The sequence below is a fragment of the Haliotis rufescens genome, unplaced genomic scaffold, assembly GCF_023055435.1.
Source record: "Haliotis rufescens isolate VD_foot unplaced genomic scaffold, xgHalRufe1.0.p SCAF_7, whole genome shotgun sequence".
Lineage (NCBI taxonomy): Eukaryota > Metazoa > Mollusca > Gastropoda > Lepetellida > Haliotidae > Haliotis > Haliotis rufescens.
The window spans coordinates 31621984-31647621 of NW_025964361.1; the positions used below are offsets into that span (position 1 = coordinate 31621984).

A 25638-nucleotide genomic window follows, 5' to 3' on the forward strand; every position below is an offset into this window, starting at 1 on the left:
GATCGGGTGGCTTACGTTTGGGACCGAGCTAACTTCGTGTCATCGTGCACCTTCGGCAGGAACGGGTGTTCATGCTATTTACCACTGGTTTGTCTGACCCAGACGAGTTATTTGCAGACAGCCTTGATAGATACTGTTGTGTGTGACTAAATGTACAAATGTCTTTACAAAGTAAGGTCATATGATTTCAAATATCGTTGACATGTCGTGATGTGTTACTGAAGACATACAATTGTGAGTGAGTGAGTGAGTATGGTTTTACGCCGCTTTTAGCAATATTCCAGCAATATTACCGCGGGGGACACCGGAAATGGGCTTCACACATTGTACCCATGTCGGGAATCGAACCCGGGTCTTCGGCCGCCTCTAAAATTGTAAATACTTCACATTCTTATATACACTACTTTGAAATATTGACGATGTATAAACCCATGTTAACTGTAATGTTTAACAATATGTTGAAATCTGTTTGAACTCAAATGGGAACTTGACCTACTTAAGAATAAAGAGGAAATTCATAAAACAACAATACAATTGAAGCTTCTTAAAGCAAATAATTGTAAAAGCAGCTATTAAAGGTGTAAAAATATAACACTTAGTCACTTGTTTCATCGAAGTTGATGAAAAGGGAATTTATCGATATTGTCATGAAGAGCGTGGTATTGATATGACATAAATCAATTATTATATATTTACGTCCAGAACTCATGTCCTCGTCAGATGTAATGTTGAAAGTATTATGATGAATTCAAAAGAAACATGTCTGAAGTACCGAGTGTCGTCACGTATTCCTGAACACCACACAAAAAGAGGAATCTTTGCAACACGTAAATACAACTGAATAGCTGTACCCAGAGATCTAACGGGATCATATAAAAGGACAGCGTCTTGTTTTGGTCGTCTCTGAAAATAAGGAGTCACAGCTGCATTGCCGATACTTCAAATAAATATATGAGCTTGTGCTGAACTGATCCAAATTAGAAGATAAATATAATATTTCCGGGGATTGAAAATACCCCGCAAGAAAACACAAATCTGAAAACATGTTATATCATCGACATTGAAAAATACACTGCCGGGCAAAGGAAAGTATACACTTGAAAACTGGATTTGACCAAAAACGCACAAACGTTATTGAAACATTTCCAGACTGAAAATAATCACTGAAACACTGCAAACAAGGTCTAAAAGAAAACTATTGTAAATACATCACCATCGAATAATCATTGTTTGTTATATTTTTAGCCACCATCAAACATAGGTGTATACTTTCTTTTGCCCAGCAGTTTACAAAAGTTATCAGTCATTTACACACTCTCTCTTCGTATTTCCCATAGTTCAGAGACAGACATGACGTCATTTTGAAATGATATGACGTCAACCTGGTAAGTGATGACATCATAATACAATGGATGACGTCACCTGCTTCCGTGACAGCTGAACTCGCCCGGTAAGCAGAATGTTGAAAAAATAATTACTAAATCGATTTTGTTCTGACAAATATTGATCAAACTGTTTTTATTTAATTAACGTCTATTTCGCCAAACCGAATGACAAGTTGTTCAAATACGTGATTAAGGTAAACTACTTATCAAGAAAGTAATCATGCGCAGTGAATAGTCCAGGATTCGAATCCCATTTAATCACGTCTTTCAACCAATCAGATTGCCGCAAACACCCCTTTTACATTTAACATTAAAATCCATAAAAAAACACCTAGTATGCAATTGATTTCTAAGAAATAACCAAGTCGCGAACGGTGTGATCAAACTGTTTTTTCGAACATAAAAAAACATTATTAGCATGAGAAGGTGACAAAGATAAACAGTCCGAATCTGAATCATGCATGTGAATTTTGAATCATATTTATCTTCAATAGTTAGAATCTACAATGATTGTAAAGAAAGAAAACGAGAACGAAAACACTCTACAGTGGCATGTTTAATATATACACTGATATGGTTTCAGTGCATACACAAAATGTCAATTTCATGAAAATTACAAGGCATCGACTTTGAACTTCGACACGGCTATTGCATACTGGATGATTTAACCACGAAGAAGAGAGCAAAAACAGCAGTTTCATTTGTTTATCTATTGCTTGCATGAACTTGTCACGTTAAAACATTTTCTCGTCCATTTCCATCGGTTTTTCAAATAGAACCGATGGAAATTGACACATAACATAGTTACGATGATGAACATTCTTCTCATCTAAACCCCTAATCATCCTATAACAAATCAGAATATCTATGAATCTATATTCTTACATTCAATAACATGAAATAATGCTCTTGAAGACTCGCCATATAGTTATGATAGAAGATTCCTCGAAAGAAACAATGTGGATTCAGACAAAGAATCTGATTCAGCAAATTGGCAACAGTGTTACCAGATGTATACAGTTTGAACTGGGTTTCAGGAAATACTAATGGAATAAACGCTGATATCCACGTTGCATTGTTTGTGTTACAGAGGCAATATATGAAACATAAATGTTGAAACCCATTGTCACACACACAACTTAGAGATCTTCACATCTCAGCGACTTCAATCCGAAAAGGACAGTTTTAACACATGGTGTCATCACTGAGTTACAGTCATCCATTCATAAAATATTCACCGCTATTTTGCCTTTTACACCCAGAGGAATCTGTTCTACGGATAATCGAGTCATATTCTGGCGATGACGTTCATATTTACACAAGCTCACTTCTTTGGATGACATGAAAGATATAAAACAGATCGCCATGTACTTTTATCATTGATATATTCGAAGTTCTTATTGCACAATTGATGTTTGATAATAAGCACTTTCTCTTTTTGACAAACAAGTTTATTGCCGAAGTCCATCGCCATAATAACTATGTCAGTCAAGTCTCATGGACGACAGTGTCTCGGGGCTTCCACATCAAGCTCTTTTGTAGGTCAGTTCCGTTAATTTCCTTGTCCTTCAAGGGAAGTCACATCGTCTGTCACATCCCCCTGTCACCGGCGTTATTAGGTCAGCAACATTTAATCAACCATCCGCTTCTGCTTAGTTCCATTGAACTGATCGTCTTCTGTGAGCTCGACAACAACGTCACAACCTTGAGTCTCCACAATACGTTACACCTTCCATCGAGAATAGGACACCCAGTACACTACATTGAAGATCAAAAACGTCACAGGAAATAATACCCTTGAGGACTTATCAATCTGGCTGACGCTGTTAATGAAGCCAGTCATATCCTTTTTCTTAAAGCCATAGTACACCTTTGTATGTGTGATGCAGTGGAGACAGTCGCACACCTTGGCAAGCAAGATCCTCCCAAAGTTACCACCCTTAGCAGGCTTCGGCATGTGTGATCCGTCAAGGCCATTAGATTCGAGGTCGGGGCATTCTTGTTCTTCTTCAAACGTCTGGTAGGAAATAAATAAGAACAGACAATGAACACAAGGTCACGGTCAAGGACATTTGTGTAAATATATTGGGGTAAGTAAATATGCAAATATCAACGGGAGTTGTACCATTAGGTTTATACTCAACTATATATTGTACCATACCATTTAAAGCTGTTTTCATACTGTAGTAATTATGATGACATTGAAGATGAATTTCATGGGGGTTTTTTTGTTTGTGAGGCCTACAACGCTGTAAACGCCTGAGCAATTATACAAGGTACCCTACTGCATTTCACACTTTTACAAAATTAATTATGTCAAAGAGTTTTGATATCATTAATAATACAAGCTTGTATGTATACAGTGTTCAAAATACAAGGAATTGTTATATGTTTTCTCTTTGAGTGTAAAAGACTAATATGCTCATACAAGTAAACCTTCATATTTTTGTATTTTGGGTCAGTGAATACTGAATCAATTGTCAATATTCTTGATTTTCTAAAATGTATCTTTTCCTTGTAGAATTATTTGTTTATCATAACAATTTACCAACCATTCTCGGCGTCCTTCGAAATATGGTTATGAGTATTCATCTAATCAGTTAAAACATGTATATACATGTATTATCCCGAAATTGTAAAACGGGCAATGTACAGTTTTTTGCAATGTATAAACTTAATTTTGAACAAAGATAAGCTGTTTAAAAATAAGGAAAGCAGAATCATTGGACTTAAATTAAGTTCTACAGTATGAATGGTCAGGTATATTTTCCTCGTTCCCTGGGGAAATTCAGGATGTCATTGTTCTGCGATGTTATCCGTTATGTATAGCCTGGCGAGGCTCGTTGTAGCTGGAAGCGCTCGCCTGTAAAGGGATTAATTTAAGTTTTTATACGTATCAGAGTGGTAGTCCCAAAGTGACTCTGTCCGAAAACGTTTATCTCATTGGTCGGAACTACTAGTACGGATGTGGGATTGGAACCATGCAAGCGGATCCTGGCACAGACAAGGGATGTTATTCTGCACGACGAGTTTTTGGATCGTAAGAACACTGGTTCCCTCAAGAGATATTAGGAAAGCGCCCAGACATCTAAATTTGAGTCATGAGTACAAACAAACTCCCTATGGCATTCCAGTTACATTCACACAGTTGGATTTCGTTCTAGTTTACATACGCAAAGAATAGAGTAACATTGTATTGAGGCAAGTTTGTTTTGCTAAGGCCACTTTTTCATAATTCTTTTCTCTCTCTCTCCGTTTTTGAATGCTATGGCAATGAATACTGGATAGAACATGATTTTAGTCTTATCGAAACCGTGTTCGTCAGTAAGTGCTATTTGCAAATTCATTGTAACGTATTTACGTTTTGAAATAGAATCCGCAAAGACGATTAGACCGCCATGCCACATGTGAGATATCTGTATCATTAGTCGTTCTGTGGCAGACAAGACTACACTATCTTTTCACACATTGTGGATTAAGAAACATTTCATAGCAAACACCAATACTTCATATGAAGAATATTGGCCATCGAATCGACATTTGCGGCTAAAACCTTTGCGTTATAAAGGCTTTCATCTAGTTTTCTCCACAACTGTGAAACAAGGATGAACAGACCTCACTAGAGGGAACTGGAAACTTTATGTTTCACGCCTATTGATCATGCTGGCAAAGAACTCGACACATCCAAAACAACAGGAATACGTGAAACATTTGCAGCTGTATTAATTCAAACGTACAGTTCTGTGTTGTGTGTATACAGGTTAATATGTGTGTATTGATGTTGATCCGGTATATTTTAGGGTGCAAGTACGATATATGGACAGATGCGTGATTGTAAATATATATTTACACATGTAGATATGAGTAGGTGGTTGAGATTGAAGCGTAGAAATATACTGGATGCATGGTTGATGAATGACGATGGAGTCTGGATTAATGGATGGCGGAAAGGTGGATTGATGGAAAGATGATGGATGAATATGTGGTCGAATAATAAAAGGGTTGATACATGGATGTTGGAGTGAGTTGGGTTTAACATCGCTTTTAACAGTATTACAGTTATATCGCGGCGTGTCAGCTTCATGTGGGAGGAAAGCCCGAAGTGATGCAGGTCTCAGACGTTTACCACTTCGGTGAAACCCACGAGCACGGGTATGGTGCTGACAAACCTTGAAACATAATCGGGGCGGACCGGGATTCGAACCCACAATCATACGTTTCTGGCGTGCCCAAGGGACGCAACTCTCCACAGCGAATTGTGGCGCCTTAGACGACATGGCCACCCACGGCCCCTGTTGGATAGAGGATAGATAGGTGGATATATAGGTATTGGGTGGATGGATGATGTTTGGTGTGTGGATGATGTTTGGTGTGTAGATTATGTTTGGTGTGTGGATGATGTTTGGTGGGCGGATGATGTTTGGTGTGTGGGTGATGTTTGGTGTGTGGATGATGTTTGGTGTGTGGATGATGTTTGGTTGGTGGATGATGTTTTGTGTGTGGGTGATGTTTGGTGTGTGGTTGATGTTTGGTGTGTGGATGATGTTTTTTGTGTGTTGGTGATGTTTGTTGTGTGGGTGATGTTTGGTTTGTGGATGATGTTTGGTGTATGGGTGATGTTTGGTTTGTGGATGATGTTTGGTGTGTGGGTGATGTTTGGTGTGTGGATGATGTTTGGTGTGTGGGTGATGTTTGGTGTGTGGGTGATGTTTGGTGTGTGGATGATGTTTGGTGTGTGGGTGATGTTTGGTGTGTGGATGATGTTTGGTGTGTGGATGATGTTTTGTGTGTGGGTGATGTTTGGTGTGTGGATGATGTTTGGTGTGTGGATGATGTTTGGTTGGTGGATCATGTTTGGTGTGTGGATGATGTTTGGTTGGTGGATGATGTTTGGTGTGTGGGTGATGTTTTGTGTGTGGGTGATGTTTGGTTGGTGGATGATGTTTGGTGTGTGGGTGATGTTTTGTGTGTGGGTGATGTTTGGTGTGTGGATGATGTTTGATGTGTTGATGATGTTTGGTGTGTGGATGATGTTTGGTGTGTGGGTGATGTTTGGTGTGTGGATGATGTTTGGTGTGTGGATGATGTGTGGTGTGTGGGTGATGTTTGGTGTGTGAATGATGTTTTGTGTGTGGGTGATGTTTGGTGTGTGGATGATGTTTGGTGTGTGGATGATGTTTGGGGTGTGGGTGATGTTTGGTTGGTGAATTATGTTTGGTGTGTGGGTGATGTGTGGTGTGTGGATGATGTTTGGTGTGTGGGTGATGTTTGGTGTGTGGGTAAAGTGGTTGGTGTGTGGATGATGTTTGGTGTGTGGGTGATGTTTGGTGTGTGGGTGATGTTTGGTGTGTGGATGATGTTTTGTGTGTGGGTGATGTTTGGTGTGTGGTTGATGTTTGGTGTGTGGATGATGTTTTTTGTGTGTTGGTGATGTTTGTTGTGTGGGTGATGTTTGGTTTGTGGATGATGTTTGGTGTATGGGTGATGTTTGGTTTGTGGATGATGTTTGGTGTGTGGGTGATGTTTGGTTTGTGGATGATGTTTGGTGTGTGGGTGATGTTTGGTGTGTGGGTGATGTTTGGTGTGTGGATGATGTTTGGTGTGTGGGTGATGTTTGGTGTGTGGATGATGTTTGGTGTGTGGATGATGTTTTGTGTGTGGATGATGTTTGGTGTGTGGATGATGTTTGGTGTGTGGATGATGTTTGGTTGGTGGATCATGTTTGGTGTGTGGATGATGTTTGGTTGGTGGATGATGTTTGGTGTGTGGGTGATGTTTTGTGTGTGGGTGATGTTTGGTGTGTGGATGATGTTTGGTGTGTGGGTGATGTTTTGTGTGTGGGTGATGTTTGGTGTGTGGATGATGTTTGATGTGTTGATGATGTTTGGTGTGTGGATGATGTTTGGTGTGTGGGTGATGTTTGGTGTGTGGATGATGTTTGGTGTGTGGATGATGTGTGGTGTGTGGGTGATGTTTGGTGTGTGGATGATGTTTTGTGTGTGGGTGATGTTTGGTGTGTGGATCATGTTTGGTGTGTGGATGATGTTTGGTGTGTGGATGATGTTTGGGGTGTGGGTGATGTTTGGTTGGTGAATTATGTTTGGTGTGTGGGTGATGTGTGGTGTGTGGATGATGTTTGGTGTGTGGGTGATGTTTGGTGTGTGGGTAAAGTGGTTGGTGTGTGGATGATGTTTGGTGTGTGGGTGATGTTTGGTGTGTGGGTGATGTTTGGTGTGTGGATGATGTTTTGTGTGTGGGTGATGTTTGGTGTGTGGATGCTGTTTGGTGTGTGGATGATGTTTGGTTGGTGGATGATGTTTTGTGTGTGGGTGATGTTGGTTGGTGGATGATGTTTGGTGTTTGGATGATGTTTGGTGTGTGGGTGATGTTTGGTGTGTTGATGATGTTTGGTGGATGGATGATGTTTGGTGTGTGGATGATGTTTGGTGTGTGGATGATGTTTGGTCGATGGATGATGTTTGGTGGGTTGATTATGATTGTAGGTTGATATATGGATGGGTAGATAGGGTTAGCTGTTTGCCTGAGGACCGTGACAGTCTCATGGAATTACTCAAACCAACCTCATACAGGAATAAGGAAACGTTTACCTCTTCAAACACACTGTCCTCTTCGTCCTCGCTTGAGTCGTACAGTAGAGGTTCCCCGGTGCCGTATTTGGTAAAGTAATGGACGAAGGCGAACTCTAGTATGGTGGCCAAAACAAAGGCAAAGCACACAGCTACATACATGTCTAGGGCCGTGATATAGGATATCTTAGGAAAATCAGTCTTGTTTTCAATTCCACAAATCGTCATGGTCAAAACAGTTGTTGTTCCTGAAAAATAGATGAGCAATGTGGATATGGATGTGTTTACTAATGGTTTATTGACAAGTAACGACACGGTTATAGATGCTATACCACGGTAACCATGAAGCTATACCATGTAACTCATATACCAAAGCCCAAGCTTACAAGTAATGCCTGAAAGGGGGGGTCTAGGCCTATCCCCCCGGGCAGGTACCCACGATCAACTACCCCAGGAGGGCTGGCACGGGAAGGGGGATTAGACCTTGGGGTAGTTGACCTTGGAGGTGGGGAGAGAGAATAAGCCAGAGACCAATAGGCTGTGGGCCGGGGGGCCTGAATAGGGGAGGGGGCGAGGCATAGTAGTGGAGTTGGGGTGGGGGGTTAACGCCGTTTTTCCAAGTATTCCAGTGATATCATTGCGTGGTACCTTCATGTGGGAAGGAAGACAATAGCGATACGGGTCTCTGACGGTTTACCACTTTGGTGAAACCTACAAGCACGGATATGGTACAAACCAAGAGACATTATCGGGCGGACTGGGAATCGAACCTGCAATCATAGGTTTCTGGCGTGCTCAAGGGACGCAACACTGCACTGCGAATTGCAATGCCTCAGACTGCCCCCAGGTACAAAGAGTACTATCTATTAATGAGTAAGGAGGGACATGCTCACTGCACACCAAGCGGATCATGGTGATAGTGTTGAAGGCTTCATAAACTGTTCCGCCACTATTCTTTTCAAAGTAAAATAGACACTACGAAGACACTTGCGGCATGCAGTTTGACGGAGATTTGTTTGGTTTGTGAGAACATACTAATAATGAGGTTCTTAAATCACTAAACAGGCGAGTATGCATTTCCTCCAATCATCCATGCGTGAAGGTTACAGATCAAAGATTACAGCCGACCACAGATATCATCATACTGATCACTGCCATAACGGCAATGGTATTAGGTGTTCGCCCACTGTCAACACACAGATCACTGGCATAAAAGCATGGTACTAGGTGTTCGCCCACTGTCAACACACAGTTCACTGACATAAAAGCATGGTATTAGGTGTTCGCCCACTGTCAACACACAGTTAACTGACATAAAAGCATGGTACTAGGTGTTCATACACTGTCATCACACAGTTCATTGACATAAAAGCATGTTACTAGATGTTCGCCCACTGTCAACACACAGATCATTGACATAAGAGCATGGTACTAGGTGTTCAGAAAACTGTCAACATACAGTTCACTGACATAAACACATGGTTGTAGGTGTTCACACACTGTCAACACACTGTTTACTGACATAAAAGCATGGTACTAGATGTTCACACACTGTCAACACACAGTTCACTGACATAAAAGCATGGTTGTAGGTGTTCGCCCACTGTCAACACACAGTTTACTGACATAAAAGCATGGTTGTAAGTGTTCACACACTGTCATCACACAGATCACTGACATAAACACACGGTTGTAGGTGTTCGCCCACTGTCAACACACAGTTCACTGACATAAAAGCATGGCACTAGATGTTCGCCCGCTGTCAACACACAGTTCACTGACATAAAAGCATGGCACTAGATGTTCGCCCGCTGTCAACAAACAGATCACTGACATAAAAGCATGGTACTAAGTGTTCGCCTGCTATCAACACACAGATCACTGACATAAACACATGGTTGAAGGTGTTCACACACTGTCAACACACAGTTCACTGATATAAGAGCATGGTACTAGATGTTCACACACTGTCAACACACAGTTCACTGACATAAACACATGGTTGTAGGTGTTCGCCCACTGTCATCACACAGTTCACTGACATAAAAGCATGGCACTAGATGTTCGCCCACTGTCAACACACAGATCACTGACATAAAAGCATGGTTGTAGGTGTTCACAAACTGTCATCACACAGAACACTGACATAAAAGCATGGTACTAGGCGTTCGCACACTGTCAACACACAGTTCACTGACAGAAGAGCATGGTACTAGGCGTTCGCACACTGTAAACACACAGTTCACTGACAGAAGAGCATGGTACTAGGCGTTCGCACACTGTCAACACACAGATCACTGACATAAAAGCATTGTTGTAGGTGTTCACACACTGTCAACACACAGTTCACTGACAGAAGAGCATGGTACTAGGCGTTCGCCCACTGTCAACACACAGTTCACTGACAGAAGAGCATGGTACTAGGCGTTCGCACACTGTCAACACACAGTTCACTGACAGAAGAGCATGGTACTAGGCGTTCGCACACTGTCAACACACAGATCACTGACATAAAAGCATTGTTGTAGGTGTTCACACACTGTCAACACACAGTTCACTGACAGAAGAGCATGGTACTAGGCGTTCGCACACTGTCAACACACAGATCACTGACATAAAAGCATTGTTGTAGGTGTTCACACACTGTCAACACACAGTTCACTGACAGAAGAGCATGGTACTAGGCGTTCGCACACTGTCAACACACAGATCACTGACATAAAAGCATTGTTGTAGGTGTTCACACACTGTCAACACACAGTTCACTGACAGAAGAGCATGGTACTTGGCGTTCGCCCACTGTCAACACACAGTTCACTGACAGAAGAGCATGGTACTAGGTGTTCGCACACTGTCATCACACAGTTCACTGACAGAAGAGCATGGCACTAGATGTTTGCACACTGTCATCACACAGATCACTGACAGAAGAGCAAGGTACTAGGTGTTCGAACACTGTCATCACACAGATCACTGACATAAGAGCATGGCACTAGATGTTTGCACACTGTCATCACACAGATCCGTGACAAAGAAGCATGGAACAAGGTGTTTGCCCGCTGTCGTTACACAATTCACTGACATAATATCATTATACACTACTAACGTAAAAGAAAGGTACCAGGTGTTCGCACACTGTTATCACAAAGTTCACTGACATAATATCATTACTCACTACTGACGTAAAAGAATGGTACCGGGTGTTCGCACTGTTATCACAAGTTCACTGACATAATATCATTACTCACTTCTGACTAAAAGAATGGTACCAGGTGTTCGTCCATTGTCATTACACTCACTACTGATATACTTCAACTTTGTATACAGTGTCTCCAGGAAAAAGTGGCATTTGCATGCAACGAAATCTTTCGTTTGAGAGCACTCCTCAACTCAACTGATCCACTGGAAATCTCGTGTTTATCACACGTCTCAGCCGTATACCTATATGTACATGCCTAGTGACTGTACAGGTCTGAATCATTGATACAGCTAAGTTTATTGCCGGCCTATCTTTTATCTCAATTCCCTGACCATAATTAAACACCAACAGTACAGAAAGATCCTCGTCCATCAGTGTTTGGGTCTACACCATCAGGGAGTATCAAACTGCAATTCCCCATGTACGTCAAGCATAGCGGGAACAACCCGGGGTTTTGTATCATGGTGAGCCCTGTGTTGGCAGCTGTTGGCATGGTTCCAGCACCAATAACAGTGGAATGATAAAAAAAAATATTGAGCACAAAGAGATAATATTCCTCAGCATGAATAATCTTCGTTCCCAAGTGGGTAATAAAGCCATTTAGGACTTTCACACACTCATATCAACACTTTGAATAACTAAAACAAAAGAAGAAATGCTTTGAAATCCTTTAATAATAGATCGAATCGAAAGAAATTCTATCCGAAATTGGAAGATAATCCGTTAAGAAATGCAAAGGAGACTGACATCGATTTCTTTTTAGCAAAAACAATAGCTACCAAATCGCCTTAATGACTTGGAAAGATTCATCAAAGGTAATGTTGAAGTGCCTAATAGGAAGTTATCTCATAAACTGACGATTATTCTTAAAAATGTAAGAACAGCATAAACAGCAACATGATTTACAAGGGTTATTAAATACTGTATAAGACAAACACACTTCTATAATAATTGTATTAGTAATTTTGCTGTCTTTGTTTATATATATATTGCATCAAACTGCATTGGTATGTCTTGACAAGTGGTTTGTTGTGTGCACAATCAGAAGACTGATCAATCTGTGACAAAAGCGACAAAACAATGGTCATAAATATTAACTAAAAGGACAAAACCCTTTCCACAATCAGAAGACATTTCTGCTGAATGGCACAGTCCATTGCAGTCTTCCGGCTATATTAAAGTGTTTACGAGTCACTATCAAATAGCGATGATAACAGGTGTTCGCAAACAGGGGAGCCTATTATCCTTTCCAACCGGTGATACCTGTCACAAACACATACAAAGTCAAGTCAATTCTTCACCTGAACACCTTCATCACATTTCTGCAGTGTAGTATTTGCTGCTTGGTGTATCGCTAATGCTTATGATACATGTTACATGGTTGATGACATAGTATTATGTTTGATGACATGTATTCGTGTGCTTTCCAATAAATAGCCATGAAGTCAGAGCCATTTTTACTTCAACCAAGAAGAGAGGTTCTGAAAATGTGGATGTGAGACCTCTAATACAAACACATGTTGAACCCCTCCCTGGTAAACTGTATGCAACTGCATTGGCACGTCTCGACGTTTCTTTTGTACAAAAAAGAAACAATTGCATTCTTTATGAAAGTTTATTAAGAGACTAATCCATGATTGTCCAGTTCATTTTCAATTTGTCACCAATATGAGTTTCGTATATTCTTATTGCACGCAATTAGGTAGATTATATTGACAACGAATATAAAATAATGCATTTTGATTCAACCTAGCTGATATCAATCAACACAGAAGAAAGGAAATCATAATGTTGGTTCAGGTTTATTTTCACATCCCAATAATAATAAATAAAAGCGACAAAACCCTTGTCATATTTCATAAGAAATCTGTGCCAAACATCCGGTTGTACGATTCCGGTTAAATCATGAGCATGTCACTATCAATTGTGATGATACCAGGTGTCCGCGAAAAGGTGAGGGTATCCTGCCCCACCGGTGGCACCCGTCACAAACACATGCATAGGCAAGTCAATTGTTATCCGAAAAAAAGCCGGAATGATATGATACAAACCAAACTAAGGGAATTGTATCGGACACCATTTTTGTCACTGATGCCGCATACAAATGAAAGATATAATCAAATCTTTAGTTTTGATGATGGAACATTACAAAGTCGGCATTTATTTTCCATCATGTATCAAAATGTTCAGATGTCTTTGCTTGAAAGGATCACGTAATCATAAGAATAATACCACATCTCGTAATAGCACCGGTTGTCAATTTTTCTTCTTACTTAAATACACAGACATAAGTCATCAGTATTGCTGTAGTTTCAAGTTTTAAATCATGTCATCATTTGATTCACATAGAATTTGATCTACTGAAATGTTGTCTGCAGTGTATAGACGAAAATAATCAAATCACAGCCCTCTTTGCAGGATTTATTACATCACATTCAAAAGTTTAAAAATCAGCCAAGCACTTTTCGCTCTGGTAATTTAATTTTCATTCAGTATAATACAATTAACGCTATATTTCTTTCCATTAAAATGCCCTTATCATCGGTTGTAATTGTATTTGGGTCGCGTTAATCCTTAAAGCAAATGGAAATAAGGCAATACGTTCCGATTGGTTTCCAGAAGTTGTTCTTTTATTTACGTTTTTTCTGCCCCCATGACACAAGTAACACATTAAGAACTAACCCAAGATTTGGTTACAGTCATTGTTATACAATGTAATTTGCTGTAAGTTGAGGAAAAAAGGCTATGGAAGCATCAGTCCTTTCTGGTTATGAGAAGGAAAACTTAAGCAGTGTATGAAGATCTCCTAATCATGTTATCCGCATGGTGTCCAACACATGTACGAACTGGAGAAAGAGGCATCTGTTTCACTGTGTTTCTATCTTTAAAGCCAAAGACACTAACACTGTCCCCCTTGTACTTGTACACAGCAGATGTAATTCAAAATTAGCATATCGTTTTCAGTTTCAACAAAGTCAGCTTTCGTGTCACTGGATTTTCTGGTCCATCACTTGATTGTCTAGTCAAGATTCGATTGTTTACAGGTGCTATCGTGTGGCAGGAGTATAGCCGTGTGGAATCAGGCAACAAAAGCATACTTTTTACGCAACTTGTAGGAGTGGCGAGTGCTACCGATTACCTTTTCGCGAAGACCTGCTGTCATCAGTTATTTCCAGTGATCCATTCGTATATTCACCACTATTTTGCCTTTTAAGCCCAAAGTATTCAAGACTGGTTAATCTCTGCAGTTGACGTTTTGTGTCATATTGGTAAGGTTAACTGTCATGTCAAATCCATGTTAACTGTCCACTGTCTTGGAATCCAACATGTTAACCTTTTTTTTCAATTGTGAAAAAATAACATCATATTTACGTACTCTGTCTCTTGTGCCAGAAAACATCCATTACACAGAGACCTTTAAATCAACTGTCAGATGACCCCAACCAGCGAAATGCTGTGTCCGAACACTCTGTACTAAAGTAATCTACGGTCATAACGAACTCAAATGGATAACTGATTTTAGTTCGTCTTAACCGTAGTACGTTGTAAGCATATATACAGCATATGGTCGCGACCAAAAAAATAAGTTCGTTATATCCGTCATTGCGTTAAAAGCGTGTTCGTTATAATCGTAGTTAACTGTACTTATACGTGTATGTGTAAGAATCAGTATAATCACAAATAGCAAATTACAATTTCGTCTTCATATAAAACGTTCACATGAGTGGTGTCTGAACCACAGTTAACATAAAACTGTACATTACAGTGTTTGAATTATATTCCTGCGCGCCTACTTTCAAACATAGCATATTCCAAATGTAAGAACGTTACATCAGACCAAACTATGTATACATAGCCATGTAATATACATCGATCATGTAAATGAGTCATATTCATAGTTTTTACTCGTATCTCAAAATAATGAACAATTTCAGAAACCTACACTCAAGGATCAGCGGAAAAGGCACACTGATGACACCGGGTGTTAGAGGAACGACTTAGCATGGCCTCCCCAACCGGAACCAGGTAATTCGTCTTATTCAAGTTTTCTTTGCAACACGGACACATTAATCCTTCGACAGTCGTTCATACACATTGGTCTGAAAAAACGCATACAAGGATGCCTCAAGACACGCCTATATATTAATAACCAACAAAATAATAAACAACGATTATCAATTGATATTTTTAAAACGTTACCATTTTCCATTTTGTTATGATCTTAATCAAATACAAAAACTGAATAAAGAACGGTGCACATTTATTTCTCGTGGTCGGGACCCCAAAAAGTAAGATTATATATAGAGTCATAGCTTGCTATAACCATAGATCCCTCATTCGGACGATACACAATCCATGTTTTTTACATATTAGGGTTGTAAGATGAAAGGGGAATAGTTCATCTGATAATAATACAGTGCGTGTATATACATAGCTCTACATCGTTACAGACGCGAGTACTTGCAGTAAAAGGCGTCTATGCTTGTCTGGTCCAGACTCGATTATTTACAGACCGTCGTCATATAGCTGGAATATTGCTGATTGTGGCGTTAAACAACAAACAAACAAAAAACAAACAAACAGACGCGAGTGATATAGACAGACTGAACAAGCAACATTATTCTCAGGGTAACCTTTTTTTGTCGGGTCATATGCATTGTCTGTACAGTATTTCAATACATACTTTTCATGTATCACTCTTTTCCAAATGTATGTATTGTATCTGGGTCAGTGGCTTAGTACAAGGACTTCTTTCTCTTCATTGTCTGTACAGAATTACAATCATAGCATATCCAACAATGATAACTGAAATGTAGATGCAAGTTTCGTTTTGAGTACTATATACAATGAGGGTTCTGGATCTGAAGGACCCTGGACCAGGACTACGCCCTGAAAATAGCCAACGTGGGTCGTTTTTTGGAGACAACTAAACCAGCTGACACACTGGTCAAACGATTTTACGGTTAATGCATTGGAGAAATGTCATTCACTCAATATGAAATTTAAGATGAGACCTCTTATTTACACGTTCACCGATCATGTGCCCTTTCAATTATATAGAATTACCCTACTGTGAACAGTACGGATAATCATGTAAACGGACACTCGTTACTAGCCACAAGGTCGGTGTTATACTGTCACCTTGACACAGTGAAAGTGCTGGAACTCCTATTTGTGATGCGTCACTTTTGATTCAGTCAATATCCTTTGAAAACGGTGAATGATCTACTTCTATAAGTGCATCCCAATTGCGTACATAGATGCTCATGGTGTCAATCACTGTATTGTCCGGTTCAGACTCGCTTATTTACAGACCGCCGTCATATAGCTGCAGCATTGCTGAATGCGGCGTTAAACAACAAACAAACAAACAAAACTATGAGATGAAAGTAACGTGATTTGATATTTCATTTTCTTGAACATGTTTGTGTAGCAAGCCTAGGGCATATGATTTCCTATATTCTTCCATTCAAGACAACGCAAGTCACACTATTTACACCAATTAATGAATACAAAAATCACTTTCAATCATGAATAATATGAACATATTTGTCTGTTCACATGTCTTCTCATACAGCTGTTGAGTAGATATGAAGTTCCTTGAATACCAGAACCTCTGTTAATGTATGAATATTTCAATCATAAAAGCAACAGCAACAAGTCTGCGAACCACGTTTTCTCTACGTCGTGGCCGCTCCATTGAACCCTTCCAAAGCGAATAAAGGTATATCACAAGGACAAATCTCTCCAAAACGTCACATCTTCCAACGAGAGTAGGACACCCAGTACACTACATTGAAGATGAAAAACGTCACCGGAAACACAACTCTAGACGTTCTATCAATTTGACTGACACTGTTAATGTAACCATCATCAGCCTTCTTCTTGAAGCCGTAGTATCGCTTTGTTTGTGTCAGACAGTGAATACAATCACACAGCTTGGTCACAATGGTCTCCCTGATGCTGCGATCTGCAACTATCTTGTGCATGTGCGTACCGTCCACGCCATTGGATTCAAGGTCGTGGCGTTCCTCCGTCTGCGAAAGTAGTAAAGTCACAATGTAAAACATACTTTAATATGTCATTGTGAAACTGATTGTTGGGATAGAGACCTTCCTTCGAATGACTAGGCATAACAAATAAGTAATGTTCAACTCGTACTCCTTTTGCCCGTTATATTGTATCACTATGCTACCGAAATAATCCTAATATCGACGCCCCTGCTTCACGAAACTACGGACATTTTGATGTATTTTTGGTAGTTCTGCATTACTTTAGGTTACGGAGGTTCGCTGTGGTTATCTTTCATCCATTTATAAATCCGGGAATCGACCCCCGTCAAAGTCTAGTTATTATCAATTGTACATTTTCATAATACAATGATTATTTGTTTGTTGAACCGTTTCATTACAAACCTGATGGTGTACTTTGTCTATTTCTAAGTTACTTCTTGTGAAAACGTCAATACATCTGTTATGTGTCAGATTAACTTGGAAACATTTATGACGTTTAAGGACATTTGAAGAATGACAAATTATTGGGATACGATTACATTTGATAGCTTTGATAAAGCCGCGGTTTCGGCATAGTAGGTGTCACTTCTGACTCTATTGTGACTCAGCTTCTGACTCTATTGTGACTCAGCTTCTGACTCTATTGTGACTCAGCTTGTGACTCTATTGGGACTCAGCTTGTGACTCTATTGGGACAGCTTGTGACTCTATTGTGACTCAGCTTGTGACTCTATTGGGACTCAGCTTGTGACTCTATTGCACTAACTGATCGCTATTTCCTTCTTCCTCAAAATGTAAGATGTCACTTGACTTGGTCTATTAGCCAAGGAGAACAATCCCAAAGAAACCGTTGGCGCCACTAGTATTGAGTAAGATTTTAATCATAATTATTATCCACAATTTCAAGTATTTATGCACAAATACGAATCGTGTTACGTCAACGACATCACGCTTAATCACTTTGGGAAATGTGGAATTGCTTTTTAATATCAACTTCATTAAGATCGTCTCGACCACATATCAGGCCGTGAGACTATTTACATGTTTAATCAAATCTAAGACATCTTAATTCGTTAAGCATAATGGTAACCTTGTGTTGCCATTGCCGCACAGATGAAACCTATTGCGATACAAAACCTTCATTTCTAGTTTGCAGAATAGAGAATGGTTTCCTAATGACGAATCAATACATTACGCGAAGGGCATTGTACTTGAATTTGGCGTGTCTGATAGCTGTCTTTGATATCAAATAGGCTCTCTTTCAGGCATGTATTTCTTATGCCGTGTGATAATATTGACAAAGTGGATTAAGAGTGGAATTTCAAAAGACTTAGGTTGGTTAAAAAGAAAACCGTTTCAATAAAGAATATGGTATTATATGAGACACACATTAATCACATTAGTGTATTTGAATTACCTTTGCATTTAATTCACGTACAGTCAATTCACACTCGTTCGATTAAAAGAACGATTGATGTTTTCAAAAGCATTTTCATATTTTATATCTATGTAAACACATTATTGATTTAACTGACATACACTACAACGTGGACGTCTTTTTAGCGAAGTCAGCAGCATAACCGCAACATTTACTACGGTAGTCCCGCTATTGTTAAAAAATGGTACGGTGATGAGACAGCAGTAGAGACATGTTGCGTTGTTGTGTATGTGAGTTTGTAATCAAGATTTTAAATATTATAATAGAAAAGGAGAGACCGTTATAATATATTAACACATATTTATTTTATACATCAGCAAAATGATAAACAAAAGTTCATTTCTGACAGGAGCTATATTTAAAGCTTTCGCGAGACGTTTCATGACATAATTCGTTAAAGTAACCGCTCATGTGAGTGAGTATGGTTCTTCGCGGCTTTTAGCAACAATAAGGCTATATTACCTCGGGGAACTCCGAATAGGATTATAAATAAACCAATGTGGCCATCGAACTCAGGTGTTCGATTTAACATCTTGGCTACCCTACGGCCCTAACCAACAATGGGTAATTACACGTGTATTTATGAAACGTGTTTTCTCTATTTCCGCTAACTGATCGGACTATTGGTTCAGTATATTCATAAATACATATTTCAATAATTACCTCATCGAATACACTGTCATCGTCCTCCTCGTCGCTTGACTCGTACAGTAGAGGTTCCCCGGTGCCGTATTTGGTAAAGTAATGGACAAAGGCGAACTCTAGTATGGTGGCCAAAACAAAGGCAAAACAGACGCCGATATAGAGGTCAATGGCCGTGATATAGGATATCTTAGGGAAATCAGTCTTGTTCTCAATCCCGCAAATCGTCATGGTCAAAACGGTTAGCGTTCCTGAAAACACATTGCAACATTGTCGGTATGTGTATTAGTGAAATAACCAACAGCGATCCGCAAGAAAACACACTGCAACATTGCAACCATCACAGCGATTCGCCTGAAAACACATTGTCTGTGTACACACACCTGCTGGACAAAGCTATCACAGTGCACAGTTGCAGACAAGGACATTCATCACAAGACATAAAACAGAACATTAATCATGTTTTACCTCTCTCTGGAGTACATTTATCCTTTTTTATTTTTTATAATCTAGTATGGATTAATCATTTCTTTATTTTTTATTATACTTTATATCATAAGTTTGAAGTCTGCATTATCGTTTGTTATGTTTTATCACCTCGGGTGCATTTATCATTATTTCTGTTCACTTTTTAACGTGTAATCATCGTCTAGTGTGCATTTATCACTTTTTATATTTTATCATATTGTGTGCATATATCTTTGATGATAGGGGGTTTCGTATATGTTACGTAATCATTATGAAATGGGTATTTATCATAGCTTATGAAATCATTGTCCAATGTGTTTATTTTAGTTATGTTATGATTATTCAATGTGCATTTAGCATTATTAATAATGTAATAATTACCCATTATCCTTTGTAATGTAAGCATTTTCTATATGCATTTATTATGGGTCAGCATATGCTTAGATGTGTAAATTTTTATTTACATGGATTCAGTTGTTGGTATGTTCTTTTTATTTATTTAAATGACAAAGCCATGTGTGTGTCCTACGTTACATAACTGCGTCTACAGTCACCTGAAAGAATCCTATAATTTCAGGGTGAAATACAATACTTCAGGCCTTGTTTAAACTGAAAGGACCGGATCGTATTCAGTTATGATATGACGAAGGCGGCGCTCGTTTAACATGTTTAACCTTAGAAGGGAACCAGGATCGGCATTTTATAATGTATATCAACCATTCGGTTCGTGATAAACCTTATCACATGGAGGCAATGTCTCTCTTTCACTCAGAGCACTCTCTGGCGCGTCAACACGTGAACCGAAAACGGATATAGGCGGTGGAGGAAGCCTCCATTAAAATCTTCATACAACTTTGGCCCATTCTGCGTTCATCGCATCATCATCCCGCATACACAACATCCGTTCGTACGTGTGTAGCAACCATTATACACAGTCAATCAGCGACCTCAAAAACCACAAACTATTACCATTAACGGAATGATAGAGAGATTAAATCAGACTACTAACTATGTACAAGCTCCTCTTTTCTTTATAGTCAATATTGTGTCACCTTAGCGGGATAGTTTTTATCATTGCCTTGATTTATACGCCCGGGGCGACACCATCGTCTGACCATCAGCCCCCGGCGTCGTACATCAGCTTCACCCCCTCCTCCCATCGCCTACAAGTCCTCACAGATCAGATACAGCCTCTGTGCTGTTACATGAAATATGTTTCGCTCACTTTACAAGTGACATCCCTCTCCTTGCTTCCAATGCCTTTGCCCCCTCCCGACCCACCGAGCCAAATTAAACGTTATATTACGCCCAGAGGATGCAATCAAGGCAGCTAGCTTTAACCATATCCGCTCCCAGAGAAATTATCCAACGCCAATAATTTGTATTTGCCAAGAAGAATTTAACTGCAAGACTTAGCCATAACTAGAGAAGAGTGCTCGCTCGTACTGTGTTAAACGCTTAAGGTTACGGTGTTGCTATATCAATCAGGGGACTATGCGGTATGGCATGAGATCTGGCGTCTAGTATTTATATTGTTCCATCATCGTCTCGTAACTTGTCTGAACGATTTAAATGAAAATCATGTCTAATCGCCCATGCGTCTTCTTTTCAATTATTTCGGTTCTAGCTGTCTACTCATTGCTGGATGCCTGTCATATTCTGCGTGTAGGTGCATGTTCTTCCACTGCCTGTAATGTTATTGTAGGTAGATCAAACACTTTCGTGGATGTACACGTCGTCCTGGTGCCCCAGAATCGTTCAATGTGATAACGTAAACAAGGAAAGCGAACTCAACATGGTGTCTACGCCACTGCAGTGGCTACTTCAGAGTGCTGTATGGCTGGGTGTATTGGACGCCACAGTGTGGATCAATATCGAATTAGTACTAATATATTTATTAACCCACATAACACGTAGTCTACACTAGAACAGATCGTTTAAAAGACATCTTAACGTCAGTATGAAAGCGATCTGTGACGACTTCAAATGGAAACAAATATTATTTAATAAAGATATATTTGGGGGCTTACTAAACCTCTCTGTCGCAATGAGATAACAAATGTACCTACTCAAGTGGACACACCTTATGACAATGGGTCTACCAATATAACTGAATATGTATATGTATTCATAAAGTTCCAAAGCGGACACTCTACCACCATAACAATCCTAATAACCTCCAGTCACTCTATCTGTATTACTGCGTTTTAACCTACTTGAGCTGTATCAAACATAATATTATGCCAAAAGCATTATCTATCATCAGTTTAATAACTTCCTTCGTAATAATAAACTTCTAACGGGACACTGGACTAATGTAACTATCCTCGTAACTTTCTTCAGCAGCGTCTCTATCACATATGCCTATCCTAATTGCCTATTGAAACGACGCTCCGTTGGGATTCCGGGTTAGAATTGATCCCCGGCAATCTATGCTTGTCGTAAGAGGCGACTAAATGGATCGGGAAGTCAGGCTCGCTGGCTTGGTTGATGCATGTCATCGTAAGCCGTGGATCGTTGCTCACAATATCAATCACTAGACTGTCTAGTCTAGTCGGATATTATTTGCAGACCGCTGTCATATTGCTGTAATATTGCTGAGTGCGGCGTCAAATAACAAATGAACAAGACGTCTATAAGGTGAAAGTAACTTGCCGTGATATTTCATTTACTTGTACATAAAACATGTAAGAGTAGTAGGAGCATAAAACGTTGCTCTATTCTTCACACACACACACACACACACACACACACACACACACACACACACACACACACACACACACACACACACACACACACACACACACACACAAACACAAACACAAACAAACACACACAAACACACAAACACACACACACACACACATATACATACATACATACATACACACACACACATACACACCGAGAAACGGCTAATCTATTATCTGAGTAACTATCCCCTCAATGTATCTAAACGGTATATATGCCAAAGAAACTGACCATTTATGTCGTCACTTAAAAATAAATCTTTATAAGTACATTGTATCAGTGAAATATGCTTTCAGGTTATCTCTGCAAAGTGACGATAAACGAATGACATGTCTATGTCATGTCATGTCCTCTCAGGTCGTGTCATGTCATGTGTTGTATCGTGTCGTGTCGTGTCGTCTCGTCTCGTTTCATCTCGATGAGATAAACCTGTTTTTGACGAGTAAAAAAAAGTCGAATTCATGTACAACGAAAACGATTTAATCTATTCCAATGGAAGGCTTTGCAAGATAATTTACATAACTATTATCATAAATATTATCATAATTTACATAATTTACTAATTACTAATTATGTTAAGCCGAAAACGACCGCCGTGCGCAATGGCTACATCTGCATGGACAGTTATCGGGTCTTTATGCTTTTACACCAAGAAGGGGTGAAACTGCAGAAGCTATTGAAACACTTGTCACAACATGTCACACGTTCACAGCCGCTTTTACCCACAACTCGAACAGGGTAGCTTACCTATTGAATTTACTTCCCTCGTGTGTCTCCATATCGTAAAATTCGTACTTGACTTTTTTGTTCCCAATATATGATATTTACTATACGTGAGTGAGTGAGTTGGGTTTAACGCCGCTTTTAACTGTATTCCAGTCATATCACGGCGTGTCAGCTTAATGTGGGAGGAAAGCCCGAAGTGATGCAGACGTTTACCCCTTCGGTGAAACCCACGAGCACGGGAATGGTGCTGACAAACCTACAAACATAATCGGGGCGAACCGGGATTCGAACCCACAATCATAGGGTTCCGGCGTGCCTAAGGGACGCAACTCTGCACAGCAAATCGCGGCGCCTTAGACGACTGGGCCACCCGTGGCCCCTATTTACTATACGGAAACACACACGCGTAATAATATCTTGATCATTGAGTGTCATTCTTACAACCATTAATGTTACAGATGTAGTTTCACTCAATGAAAAAAGGTTTAGAATCCGCGTATGAATACACTGTTTGAGTAATCAGCCCGATGTATCATGTAGTGCCAACTGCAGCCACTTAAATTTACGTACTTGTTATAATTAACAGAGCGATGATGTCCCACGTGTTTGTTCAATAAGAATGCTGTCACAGAGCGTCTTAATATGACTCTGTTTGGACAACGTATTATATTTTAGAATTATAGCGTCTGAACTACTTCTCTTTTCTATAGTGTTAAGTTATATATCGTTCTGGAAATCTGGACTGTTTAATATGATTGCGTAGAGAATACTTTGCAAACTTATGTAGTTCTGTAGTAACAATTTGATCTCTTTATTGGTATTGTACATGTTTATTGATATCGATATGTGAAACTGTAGGGTTTAATTAATAACACCCTTGGTAGTTTGTTGTGACCTTTATTCACAATGCATCTAGCTTCGCTTTTCTTGCTGAAGCAATACTTGATAAGTGAATTGATGCTTCTTATCCCGAGACGGACGTTAAAGTTTTCAATCGATAATTGCATTAAACTCTGGTATGAAGGATTTACTAACCGTGAATGATAATGCATCTAGCTCTTCTATGGAAGGCTGTGTAAGCCGTGATGACAGTGCACCTAGTTGTGCTATGGAAGGCTGTGCAAGCCACTATAAAAGTGCATCTATTTTTCCAATGGAAGGCTGTGCAAGCCACGATAACAGTGCATCTATTTTTCCAATGGAAGGCTGTGCAAGCCACGATAACAGTGCACCTATTTTTCCAATGGAAGGCTGTGCAAGCTATGGTGAAGGTGCACCTAGTTCTGCAACGGAAGGCTGTGTATATCACGATAACCATGCACTTTGGTATTTAAGGCTATGCAAATAAAAGCGACAAAACCCTTCCCATAGCCATAAAAAAAATATCTGCCAAAATTGATTGTATGATTCCGACCATATCATGCACATGTGTTTATGAATCACTATCAAATAGTGATACCAGGTGTTCGTGAAAAAGTGGGCATATCCTGCCCCACCGATGGCACCCGTTACAAACACATGCAAAGTCAAGTCAAGTGTTAACCTGAAACAACACGGGAACATACGGCATCTGTCCAAACAGGAGATTGCATCTGATATCATTTTTGTCACTGATGCGTCAAATTTGGGAATGTCCTCAACATGTCTATAAGATTACTTTTTTTCCATTTATTATTATTATGAAAGGCTGTCTAAGCCAAGGTAACAGTGCATTTATTGTTACTTTGGAAGACTGTCTAAGCCATGATGGAAGTGCGCCTAGTATTGCAGTCGGAGGCTGTTCAAGACAGGATGTCAGTGCACCTTGCAATGTAACGCTGTGCTGCCAATGATGACCTAGTTTAGCTATGGAGCCCATGAAGGCGGTACACGAAGCTCTGATGTGGAACACTGTACAAATCAATATGTCAGTGTACCTTGTATTGCTATGAAAGACTGTGTTGCTAATCATGACAGTGCACCTAATTTTGCAATGGAAGGCTGTGTACATCATGATGACAATGCACCTTATATTGCTAAAAAGGTTGTGAAACCTATGATGAAAGTGCACCATGTATTACTATGGAATGCTGTCTTGCCCATGATAACAGTGCACCTAGTTCTGCTATGAAAGGCGTGCATGCCATTATGAAAGTGCACCATGCATTACTTTGGAATGCTGTCTTGCCCATGATAACAGTGCACCTAGTTCTGCTATGAAAGGCATGCATGCCATGATGATAGTGCACCATGTATTACTATGGAATGCTGTAAAGCCTATGATAACAGTGCACCTAGTTCTGCTATGAAAGGCGTGCATGCCATGATTAAAGTGCACCATGTATTACTATGGAATGCTGTCTTGCCCATGATAACAGTGCACCTAGTTCTGCTATGAAAGGCGTGCATGCCATGATGAAAGTGCACCATATATTACTATAGAATG

At 39.7% G+C, this 25638-nt stretch overlaps 1 protein-coding gene across 2 annotated transcripts in view; it reads right to left on the reverse strand.

Annotated features, from left to right (window-relative positions):
• Positions 1 to 702: 702 nt before the first annotated feature.
• The window catches only part of LOC124146039 (gamma-aminobutyric acid receptor alpha-like), a 96222-nt gene continuing 71286 nt past the window's right edge, over positions 703 to 25638 (reverse strand). Inside the window, exons 9-10 of one of the 2 annotated variants that reach the window (XM_048388113.1) lie at positions 7994 to 8220; positions 703 to 3402 (exon numbers count right to left, since the gene is read on the reverse strand). In XM_048388113.1, the coding sequence (XP_048244070.1) occupies positions 3109 to 3402; positions 7994 to 8220 (521 nt within the window). In that variant the 3' untranslated portion in view covers positions 703 to 3108. Of the gene's footprint in view, positions 3403 to 7993; positions 8221 to 16455; positions 17210 to 19286; positions 19517 to 25638 lie in introns of those variants that run through there. The other variant, XM_046516090.2, reaches the window with a different exon arrangement.